The sequence below is a fragment of the Amphiprion ocellaris genome, chromosome 24 (genome assembly GCF_022539595.1).
Source record: "Amphiprion ocellaris isolate individual 3 ecotype Okinawa chromosome 24, ASM2253959v1, whole genome shotgun sequence".
Taxonomy (NCBI): Eukaryota; Metazoa; Chordata; class Actinopteri; family Pomacentridae; genus Amphiprion; species Amphiprion ocellaris.
In genome coordinates this window covers 2227676-2239168 of record NC_072789.1, presented here as the reverse complement: position 1 = coordinate 2239168, position 11493 = coordinate 2227676, and the positions used below count along the sequence as shown (strand labels likewise).

The window sequence follows — 11493 nt, the reverse complement described above, 5'->3', positions numbered from 1 at the left end:
ACCAAGTGATTAGATTTTAGCAGTGATGCAGCTTATAGTCTGGATCCATAGATTTGTTAAAGATTTCTGTATCATTGCGAGATAGCGGCACGACGTTACTGTAACCAAGACAACAAGTGAACACTATGTCAGCTGCCTGCTGATGATCACATGATTGTGATCCTACTACAAATCCACCGTTGCGAACTTATCAGGACTTATCCGTTGGAAATGATACAAGGGATGAGCAGCCTTGGCGGAGTACTGCGCTCTCTGAGGGCTTTACTAGTTGTGTTTTTGTTCATGTAAAACCAGAACAAAACAATTACAGTCTTTACCTCTGCATGTAGTGGAGGTTTAAAATGAGCCTACCAAAACTACATATACTTCAAACTTGTACTTGAGTACAGGGGTCCTCGGTTTACGGAGTCCTCGACTTATGACGTTTCGTTGTTACATCAGAACTGGTTACAGGCGGGTCCTCGGTTTACGACGTACAGCATTACGTCGGAACTGGTTGGCGCGCAGAGAGGACGAATACGTCGTCACGTGGCGCTATAAGACAGCTTTTTTTACACACCTTGGATTGTGCTACATTCACTAACTTTTTGCCCTTCATTATGGCTCCCAAGCATAAGTCAGACTCTTCTGATGGCAGTGCTTCAAAGAAAAGAAAAGCCGTCTCCATGGACATGAAATTAGATATAATAAAACACTCAGGTTGTAAAAACAGTGCATCATATTCTGTTATCTTCTTGTAAAATGACTCACACATGCATAAAAGTCGTTGGTATTTATGTCTTTCCGAAGAACTGATTGATATCGTGATGTAACGGATTTGTTAACATTTTCGTCGGAGTTCCAACTTACGGCGAAAAACGACTCATGTCCCCCTGTACATAGTTTGAGTAACGTTGCTTTATATCATTGAAATTAAAACTTAGTCAGTTGTTTACTTACTGTATCCTGCAACTTTAACCGTGCCTCGACGCATGGTGGGCATTTGGATGTCAGCTGTGTTGCCCTTAAATTCACCGTTGTCCTCCAGAACATTGATCTCTACAAATGTAAAAATACGGGAGGCTTATTAGAATAAATGTTCTGCTTCTATATCGCATTTAAAAAATCTATTTTAAATACTGTAGCTTGCCTTTGTTGTTTCTGTTATCCATGAGAGAATGGTAGGGGATGTCAGGACCTGCAGGGAACAGTTATAATAACATTATGCATGTATGAATGTATGATACAGGGCAGGATGTTGCACAAGTCAGAGAAGTAGAACTGACCACTGCAGCTCATTCGGTAGTAGGAGGCATCGTGACTGAAGTAAGCAGAGTTATAGTGACAGTTTTTACGTAGTGTACAAGTCAGACACACGGTCCCCTGGCTGCTCCATCTGGAATACACAAAAACACACTGTAAGTCTGAAGACTAAAAATAAAATGCTTTGTAAAACAGTGAAATAGAGACCCTTACTTGTAAACGTTCCTTCCTCCTGGCCTGCCGCCGTCTTGGTTGCTTGAAAAGTATCTGAGGTGTAATTGGCATGAATGAGTGTGGAGCAAAGCAAGAATTCATGGGTCATTTGTAATGTGTTTTGTAATGTTTGTCAGTGTGTGCAAAGTGTTTTTGTTTAAAATAATCAGTGAAAAATCACAAAATATTCAGATATGCAATGGGGTAGTCATGAAGTGCACTTCAGTCTGGGCAAGCGTTATACACTTCTGTTCAAAAGTTTGGGGTCACCGAGATAATTTCATGTTTTCCATGAAAAGTCACACTTTTATTCATGTGTTAACATAACTTGCACAGGGGTTTTCTAATCATCACGTCTTCTCTCTAAAAAATTACAGAGAAGACATGAACTGGAAATTGTAAATTTGTAAAACTATGAATTTAAAATAATTTCTAGACCTTGACAAGTTGTTTTGATCACAAAGTAAAATACTAGATTGTTCATTGTGCTTTTGTCACTTTGTGTCTCATTTTTGTAATATTTTGTCTTTATGTTGTTTTTTTTGCCTTTTTATGTCTGAATTTTATCGTTTGTTTCTCGTTTTTGTCATTCTGCGTTTCCTTTTTGTCTCGCTTGTATTTTTGGTCTCATATTCTCCATTTTGTGTTATGCTTTATTCATTGTTTTGTGTATCGTTTTTTTGTTTTGTTTCACACTTTTGTCATTTTTTGTCTTGTTTATCCATTTTTTTGTCGCTTTGTAGCTTTTGCCAAATTTTTTGTCTGTTTTTTGTTTTGTTTCATGTCATTTGTCTCATTTTTTGTCATTTTGTGTCTCATTTTTATCATATTTTGTCATATTTTTGTTGTTTTTTGTCCTTTTTTGTCTGACTTTTGTCTCATGTTTTTGTCATTTTCTGTTTCTTTTTGTCTCGCTTGTGTTTTTTTTCTTATTTTTGTCGTTTTGTGTTCTGCTTTTTTGTGTATGGTTTTTGTCATTTTGTTTCACGTTTTAGTCATTTTTTGCCTCGCTTGTCGTTTGTCCTTTTTTTGTTGCTTTGTACCTTTTTTGTCTAATTTTTTGTCTCTTTTCTGTTTTGTTTCATGTCATTTTTGTCTAATTTTTTGTCATTTTGTTTTTCACTTTTGCTGTTTTGTGTCTCATTTTTGTAATATTTTGTCTTGTTTTTGTTGTTGTCTTTTCTAAACTAAAATACTATATAAACTATATAAATTTTGAATTCTAACTGAAGACAGAACACATTCCACGCATGAATTCATTGTGTATGTTTTCTAAAGAGACACTGTGCGCATGTAGCATCACATAATGCCAACTTACACACTATCGGCTGTGACTTTCAGAATGCTGATGACTTCCCATTTCCCAGAGGTGATGGGAGTAGCTTTGCCCTGCATGAATGAGTCAGAACAGAATGTGTGTGAGTGGGTGGAAACATGTTACAATAAACTATTCATGAAGGACATAAAGAGATGATTTTGCTTTTGGGACTAAAACTAGCTGGCATAAATACCACGGAAATACCCACCCCGACCACATGATGGATGTGCTTGTACTTTGTGGTGTCACTCATGAGCAGGTAATAGCTGTTTTTGTCTGCAGCAAAAACTGGTTCCGACGGAGAGAACTAAGACGAACAAGTAGATATATAATTTGTGTGCAATTAAGTTTTTTTTTTTTAAATGACAGGACTACAATAATTACTGTAATTCTCATTGTAAAAAATGCAATGAAAAGACCAAAACCAACAATGTTAGTTTTGCCCCCAAATCAAAGCACAGCGCTCAAACATGCGGTTTAATTCCTTTTTTTAAGACTCAGTGGTGCAACAGTGTCTTTTCAATAGTGTTTTAACCCTCGTGTCGTCCTGCGGGTCAAAATTGACCCGTTTTAAAGTTTGAAAATGGAAAAAAATATATTTTCACAGTGAAACTTCTGATGTCCACATTTTCAACATTTTTGGGAAATCTTTGAACATTGTTTGGTGGAAATAAGAAATGTTAAAAATGTTTCTTAAGAACATACACCAAAAAAATGTGAATGTTCTTAAAATATTAGAAGTTTTACTGATTTATATGGAATCACTTTAGATATTTTTAGGATTTTTTTGGAAGATTTTTCCTCATTTTTTGAAAATATTTACAAGAATTTTCTTGCCAAATTTGGGGGATTTTTTAAAATAAAACTTTTAAGGGAAACTTTTAAGGAATTATTGGAATTTTCTTCCTGAAGGTTTTGCAAATTTTCAGAAATTTGGGGATTTTTTTTGCTGAATTTTTGGATTTTTTTCAGACAAGGAAACAATATTTTTTGGTGCCTGTAAATGAGGACAACGGGAGGGTCAACAACACTGGAGCTCTGTGGCACAGAGGAATAAGATATATGAGGCTTTGATTGAAGCACAGTACTTGGCAGTGATGGTTTTTGTCTTTTCATCTTTTTATATAACAGTGTACTGGACATACCCTACCAATCCAGCCGGTGCTTTTCAGCTCCAGATGCTGTAAAAAAAGATTTAAAAATAAGGCTTTATAGCTGCAGTAAACAACATTTTATCACAACCTTATCAGCTCAGCGGCTCTGAACTCGGAAAGCATAAACAGTCGCTGAGACTTTAATTTAGAAACTCTTTAACTGGCAAATTTTCTAAATGGCAGGTTGCTGTGACACGTTTTTAGATTCATTAGAGCTGCACTGCTACAGCTAACGTCAGAACCAAAGTTCATCTGAGGCATGTATCAAGCTGGTCTCAGCACTCTTCTATCTATCCATTATCTAGACACCCCTTAATTCTGGGGAGGGTTACATCCATAAGGCCCATCCCAGAAGGCGGCTACACTCTGGACAGGTACATCACAGGGCTGGCACTAAGAAAACTTGACAGATGCACATACACTAAACTAAAACAGTGAACGTGGTAAACTGTAATGCCACTAAAGGCCAGTACGTCTGCTTTTTAGCATTTAGCTCAGAGCACTACTTGTGTTGTGTAGAAAGGGGAACTTCATCATCTACCAGTAACTTCTTCAGTGTACATGTAGATATTTGAAAATTGTTCAAAAATTGCCTCTACATGGTGAGTTAAGTGTAGGTCTAAAACTCTTGCCTTTTCCTCCCATGCATGATACTGTTCCTTTGTGTAGTTTGCTATTGAAATGACTTTTGTGCTAAAATGCATTGGTGTATGCACTACTGTTCAAAAGTTTGGGGTCATCCAGACAATTCCATGATTTCCATGAAAACTCCCACTTTTATCCATGTGCTAACATAACTGAACAAGGGTTTTCTAATCATCAATGAGCCTTTCAACACCATTATCTAACACAATGTAGCATTAGAACACAGGAGTGATGGTTGCTGGAAATGTTCCTCTGTACCCCTATGGAGATATTCCATGAAACATTTCCAGCTACAATAGTCATTTACCACATTAACAATGTCTACACTGGATTTATCATTCATTTAATGGTATCTTCATTGAAAACAAAATGATTTTCTTTCTAAGTGAACCCAAACTTTTGAACGGTAGTGTATTTGCTCTAATGTAGTGAAAACAACAGTATTTGTCCATTACTTCTGGTTTTACCTCGTCAGGAGCCCAGTTAGTTCCAGTAAAGTTGTAGATCTGAAGGATGAGGTGATTCTGTTCTCTTTTTAGCCACTGGACTGCCACACGGTTTTCAGTCGCCCATGTTACAGAGGCCAAGTAGTGCTCACTGAGGACAACAAAGAAATCCCAGTCAGACTCCAAAGTGCCTTTTTGACTTTCTGGAAGGGACTAACATAGTAGAAACTAGTCCATTACACTGAGCTGAATGTGGCTGGAACAACAACTTCATTGATATTTTCTACGTTGTCAGCGTCCACAACAAACAGCTTCACGATGGGGTTTGGAGTACCGGGCTGCAACAAGAAAAGAACTTCAGGTACCAGGCAGTAATGACGATAAACAGCATTGTGACAGTCAAACATGACCAGATGGATGTTCCACCTTTGGATAAGGGATGATGACGGTGCTTGGGTACTGGTTGTCGCCGAACCAAGAGTACTCTATCGTGTGGACCTTGGTGTCATTGAACTCTGCGAAAGCCACATACTTCCCTTCAGGTGACCACCAGAAGCCCTGACCGGATGAGAACATCTCCTCTGGAAGGGTGAGAGTATAAAGCTGTGTTAGAGGTTCAGGTCCAGCTAAAATCAGTCTTTTGTTGCATAATCTGGACTTCCTGAATGGGACCAATCCTTACAAGTAAAGTCTTGCATTCAAAATTCTACTTCAACAAAAGTATAGACACATAAACAGCAAAATATACCAACATTACCATAAATATACAGTAAGTACTTGTTCCTGAATTCTTTAGAAATAATAATGGGGTGATTTTTAAAGTTTATAGATACTTTATCTTCAGTTACTGTTGGAAATTTAGTACAGAACTCTACTACCAAAGGCCCAAGAAACAAATCAGGGTGAAGAAGAGCTTATTAATGGTATGTTTTTAGGTTCACTTTCTATGTATTCCTAACACAGCACAGACAGTACATAGTATTTGTTCCTTAAAAATAATGTGTATGTAAATGTAATAGGGTAAAAGTTTAGATTCTGTTACAAAAATGTACTAAAAATGTTGGTAGGAATTTAAAGAATAAATAAAGCACCTGTAACTCATCACTTCTTACATACCTTTAAGCGCTTGTTAAGTTAAAAGTAAATTACTAGGCTCTGAAATGGAGTGAAGTAGAAGTTTTACAGCAGCATAAATAGTAAGTACTCAAAAGATCCTCAAAGTTCTTACATAAAGATTACTTATATCAATCTTACTCCTCCATCACTGATTTTTCAGAGTTGTGAGCAGCATGCATCACTCACCCTCATACACCCAGTCTGGGATCCCGTTTAAAAGCAGATTTTCCTCGCCAGTGAAAGTCACTTGCACTGGTTTAGACCCAGGGCTGCTAATTATATACACATTATTCCTCCACACGTAGGCCTGCACAAACAAATACTTGAGTGAACAAAAAGACACGCATCTCAAGAACTTTTTTTTTTTTTTTTTTTTTACAGTCACAAATGTTTGGCAAAGGTTGTGTTTGATCATCTATCATTTGCTTTAAAGCAGAGTTATGTACATATCAGCGTATGTTCATCTGTATGTTCCAGACTCACCAGTTTGTTCCCTTGAGGAGCCCAGGCAAAGTACTGGACTTGATCAGGAATGTAGGACGGCGTGATGAATTTTCTGAAAGAGATTTGTGCAACTGGGTAAGCAATTTGAAGTACAACTGTTCTACTTATTTAACAATTAAATATTAAAAACTCAAAAATGTTTTTGTCGTTTACATCATCAGTTTTCCTATCGAATAGATACAGCAAAGCCATGTCCTCTCTTCTATTTTTCATATTTTCATCCCATTGTCAGCCTTGATTTAATGTCTCCCTCTACCTCATATTATCAGGATCAGACTAATTCTTTTGACTGTTTTCCATCAGTTTGTCCTCTTGGTCAGCAGTAACAGCAGCTAAATAGCTTCTACTGCTGAGAAAAAGATCACATTAGCATGGATTAGCAACCCTGTTACTGTGATTAGAGTAGGGTTAGCAAACAACACATAAAACATGGAATAAAAATGCTACCATTGATGTGTAAGCTGAGCCAATCAAGCCTTTGATAGTTTATTACCTATTATTGATGAATATGGAGCAGAAAACTGTAAAACAGAAGGTTTATTTTTCAAAAAATTTGAAGCCCACATGTCCTCCAATTCTGGAATAAACAATCTGACAAATGCTGGAGTGAACTGCAAAATTTTAACAGCACGTGTCACTGTCCACAGGTACCCAATACCTTTTTAGATTAAATGAAACTCCAGAGTGAGGGTACTTACTTTGAAGTCAGGTCATAAAGTGAATATGAAGCAGTGAAGGAATGTCTCCACAGCTAATGGGGCAAAAACAAAGCAGGGCACTCAGTGATCATTTAGGAGTATTAAGTATGCAACAGACTGGACACTGCATGTGAATACAACAGTCGTGTACCTTGGAGTAGTTGCTCATGAATGCAACAAATTTGTGGTCAGCAGACAGTTGGTAATCGTAAGCGTTTTTTTCATCCTGTGATACAAACAGAAAGAGAGAGAGAGTTTTCAGATGAGTCCTGGTCACGTCGGAGACATCAGCTCACGGATTCAAATGAGGAGGACAACTTACAAACGTAGCTTTGCTCAAGAATTCGGAGGATTTTCCCGTGGGCACGTTGTAGAGGAAGACCGAGCCGCCTGACTTGTGCAGATACTCATTGTCTGGGGTGGAAGAAAAGAAAAAAGAAAGTGTGACAGAATATTTTACCTGCAAGGGAGAACAGGTGAGTCCCTGAAGACAAATATTAAACATTTTCTCTTAGGAGAGGAGATCACATGCTGAAGTAGTAAGTAATGTCTGGCTGGGTCCTGAATTCTGATTGTGTAAACAAATTTTTACTTTGGCTGTAGAGGAGTTTTCTAAAGGTTGAAAAAATATCTCAGGTCAGGCTAGAGATTTAACATTTTTACCAGAAAAAAATGGACAAACTGGAGATTAGAAGTTTGAAAGATCCAGGCTTTTAGGGTGCAGAGGAGCTTTAATGGATGCTGCAATTTGGGGGCAAAAATCAATCTCTGCTGCTCCAATTTTGGATTTTTTTTCAGGGTGAAGATAATGGAATAGTCTTAGCCGACAAACATCACCCTCTGTATGCTGAGTTTCAACTTTTGCCGTGTGGAAAGAGGTAAACCTTCTCTAAGAAAATCAAACATACCTCAAATCATTTGTTCTCTCAGCTGTATTGTTTCTAAATAAGCTTTCGGCTTGTGTCCTTGCACTGTGGGCTACGTGTACGGTCATGATAACTCACCTGATGACATTTATTATTTATATCTATGCTTCTATGTATTGTACTGTACTGTTTTATGGTATGAATTTTGTTGTTGACTGCTGTTGCAAATCAAATTGCGACAAGAAAAACTTTCTAATCTAATGTAATCACCAAAGGAATATGAATATCTCTAATATATTTGTGGGAATCCATTCAGTAGTTGTCAAGATATGCATCTTCCTAGAGAAAGAGGAAGCGATTCCTCAGGGGACCTCAACACGAGCACGGCCAAAAATAGTTTCAACACTGTTGCGGATTAAGCAACAGTGTGGCAAAAAGAATTCCCTGATACCAGCAGAACGACGTTCCCCACAACAGAGCAAGAACTGCTCAGGAACGGCTCGAGGAACACAACAAAAAACCCAAGATGGCCACCCATCCTGCAAACAAGCCAGATCCATGAGGGTCGACAAGAATCAAAGAATCTACTGCCGACATCTTGGTGCTCCAAGAGGTCCCTTGTCTTTGCCCCCAATGGGTCAAGGACATCCACAATACTGGGCAGGAGGTTTCAGTGTTGTGGCTGATCAGTGTATGTGAGTGTGAGTTTACATTTATCATTCATTAACCCTCGTGTCGTCCTGCGGGTCAAATCGACCCATTTTAAAGTTTGAAAATGTGGGAAAAAAGTATATATTTTCACAGTCAAACTTCTGATGTCCACATTTTCAACATTTTTGGGAAATTTTTGAACATTCTTGATGGAAAAAAAAGAAATGTCAAAAGTGTTTCTTCAGAACATTCACATAAAAACCAAAATCCAGTGAATTTCACTGGATTTTGGTTGATTTTTTGTGAATGTTCTTAAAGAAAATATTAGAAGTTTTACTGATATATATGTAGTCACTTCAGATATTTTTACTCAGTTTTTAGAAGATTTTTACTCATTTTTTGAAAATATTTACAGGAATTGCCTTGCCAGTTTTTTTAAATAAAATTTTTCAGGGAAACTGAATTTTCTTCCTGAAGGTTTTGCAAATTTTCAGAAATTTGGGGAATTTTTCTGCAGAATTTTTGGATTTTTTTGAGACAAGGAAGCAATATTTTTTGGTGCCCATAAATGAGGACAACAGGAAGGTTAAGTGGTAAATATTCACAAAAAAACTTAAAAAAAAAAAATGTTAGCAAAGTAGCTCACTCTCTGTCATTGTGGCTTGTTCATAAGGGTTAATGTGATCCAGCCTATACATACACCACCGTTCAAAAGTCTGGGGTCACTTAGAAATGTCCTTATTTTTGAAAGAAAATCATTTTGTTTTCAGTGAAGATAACATTAAATGAATCATAAATACAGTCCAGACATTGTTAATGTGGTAAATGACTATTGTAGCTGGAAATGTTTCATGGAATATCTACATAGAGGTACAGAGGAACATTTCCAGCAACCATCACTCCTGTGTTCTAATGCTACATTGTGTTAGCTAATGGTGTTGAAAGGCTCATTGATGATTAGAAAACCCTTGTGCAGTTATGTTAGCACATGAATAAAAGTGGGAGTTTTCATAGAAAACATGGAATTGTCTGGATGACCCCAAATTTTTGAACGGTAGTGCACATGTATCCTAATTCATGTAGTAATTCAACATACTTTTCCTGAACATTCTTATTATTATTAAATGTTGCCGCTATGAACACACAAACACGAGTAAAGAAATCGATCCAAGGGAATTTGTAACAAGAACAAAGATAATGATTAGAGACAAGTTTACAGCCTTTGCATTACACCAGGGCACATCTGGCTGTAACCAGTGTCATCACATCCCACACCCTTCTCATTTTCCAGGTTGAAATGTCTCCCACCTGAGATCCACTTCAGGTTGTAGGACTTTGGTTTCATTGAACTGTTGAAGACATCCTCCAGGGTGAAAGTTTTCTGGATCTCCGGATCATCCTCTGAAACACGTTTAGAAAGTCAGGACTTAAAGGTCACAGGTTACAGATATATCATATGCACACATCATGATTATCCTCATAAAGGAAGGTAAGTGCTGTTCAGACTCTAACTGATAATGACAAGAGGAATATCCCTTACGTCAGTGCGTAATAATGGACATGGGCATATTGGGTATGAAGATATTTAACGGTATGCATATGCCTTTAATCACGCTTGTGTGTGCCACAGATAAAATGAAATGAATGTACTAAATAAGTTAACCTCAATTCTTTTCAGGTATTTTGAAGAAGTGTCATCCAAACGGATCATGCGTAATGACGCGTGCGTAAAGTCCTTTATGTCAGACTTGTTTAACTGTGAATTGGACCACTAACGTGAACATGTGAAACATTTATGAGCAAACACTCACCATTTAAATATATAGCCGTGGGTACTGCGATCAAAACGACGACCACTGCCACTCCAAAGACTGCGAGGAGCACCTTGGCGACGGAAACCTGTTCAGGAGCGAATGGACAGAAGTCAGAGCTGCTCCAAAAGCTCCCTGTGAAACATCGGTATATGTGAGTACCAGTAAACCACCACCAACCATTGTTTCTGAGCGTTAGATGAAGTCTAGAAGCAATATCTGTCAGAATTACAGTTCCATCGATCCAGTGAGCTGCACGCGTGGAGAACACCGCAGTTATGCCGCACACATGCTTTGCTGTTAAATATTATCTCAACCGAAGTTTCAAAGGTGGGACAATAAATGTCCAGCGGAGTAAAGTTCATCAGGTTTGTTAGTGTTTGGGAGTTTTAAGGAAGTGTGTGCTGCTTCTCAGGCAACTCCCCGAATTGTCAAGTATTCAAAAGATTTTTCACACGTGCGGAATGCGGACAGTATCGACATAATCTGCGCAAGAATGCACTTCTATGTAGACTTTGCATAAATCTGATAGCGACTATTCCTTCTGGAGTTGCCTTCTTGTGCAAAGCTGCGGCATACAGACTGGCTGCAGCTCAAAGGAAGTTCAGAATGTTAACAAATGCATTAGTCCTGTCTAACAGTGAGTTGCGCTGTTCTGGGTGAAGATGCACATGATAGTGTAGCTGGTGCAACCTCATAGTGACTCTTGATATTCTTGTTTTCTCACTTTTTTGTCAGTAATGCATTATATAATATTAAAAATATTATTAGTACGGCCAGAGTTTGTGCACATTCACCACAATGAACAAAACAAGTATGAGCTGTCAGC

At 37.8% G+C, this 11493-nt stretch overlaps 1 protein-coding gene across 1 annotated transcript in view; it reads right to left on the bottom strand.

Annotated features, from left to right (window-relative positions):
* The window catches only part of LOC111565858 (dipeptidyl peptidase 4-like), a 17680-nt gene extending 6679 nt beyond the window's left edge, over window positions 1-11001 (bottom strand). The window contains exons 1-18 of the mRNA XM_023266141.3: window positions 10845-11001; window positions 10665-10752; window positions 10162-10254; window positions 7659-7750; window positions 7488-7562; window positions 7337-7389; window positions 6618-6690; window positions 6321-6441; window positions 5445-5599; window positions 5259-5356; window positions 5040-5169; window positions 3919-3954; window positions 2982-3080; window positions 2774-2844; window positions 1456-1509; window positions 1266-1375; window positions 1130-1177; window positions 940-1038 (exon numbers count right to left, since the gene is read on the bottom strand). Coding sequence (XP_023121909.1) covers window positions 940-1038; window positions 1130-1177; window positions 1266-1375; window positions 1456-1509; window positions 2774-2844; window positions 2982-3080; window positions 3919-3954; window positions 5040-5169; window positions 5259-5356; window positions 5445-5599; window positions 6321-6441; window positions 6618-6690; window positions 7337-7389; window positions 7488-7562; window positions 7659-7750; window positions 10162-10254; window positions 10665-10752; window positions 10845-10847 — 1498 coding nt within the window. The 5' untranslated portion in view covers window positions 10848-11001. The remainder of the gene's footprint in view (window positions 1-939; window positions 1039-1129; window positions 1178-1265; window positions 1376-1455; window positions 1510-2773; window positions 2845-2981; window positions 3081-3918; window positions 3955-5039; window positions 5170-5258; window positions 5357-5444; window positions 5600-6320; window positions 6442-6617; window positions 6691-7336; window positions 7390-7487; window positions 7563-7658; window positions 7751-10161; window positions 10255-10664; window positions 10753-10844) is intronic.
* Window positions 11002-11493: the final 492 nt, after the last annotated feature.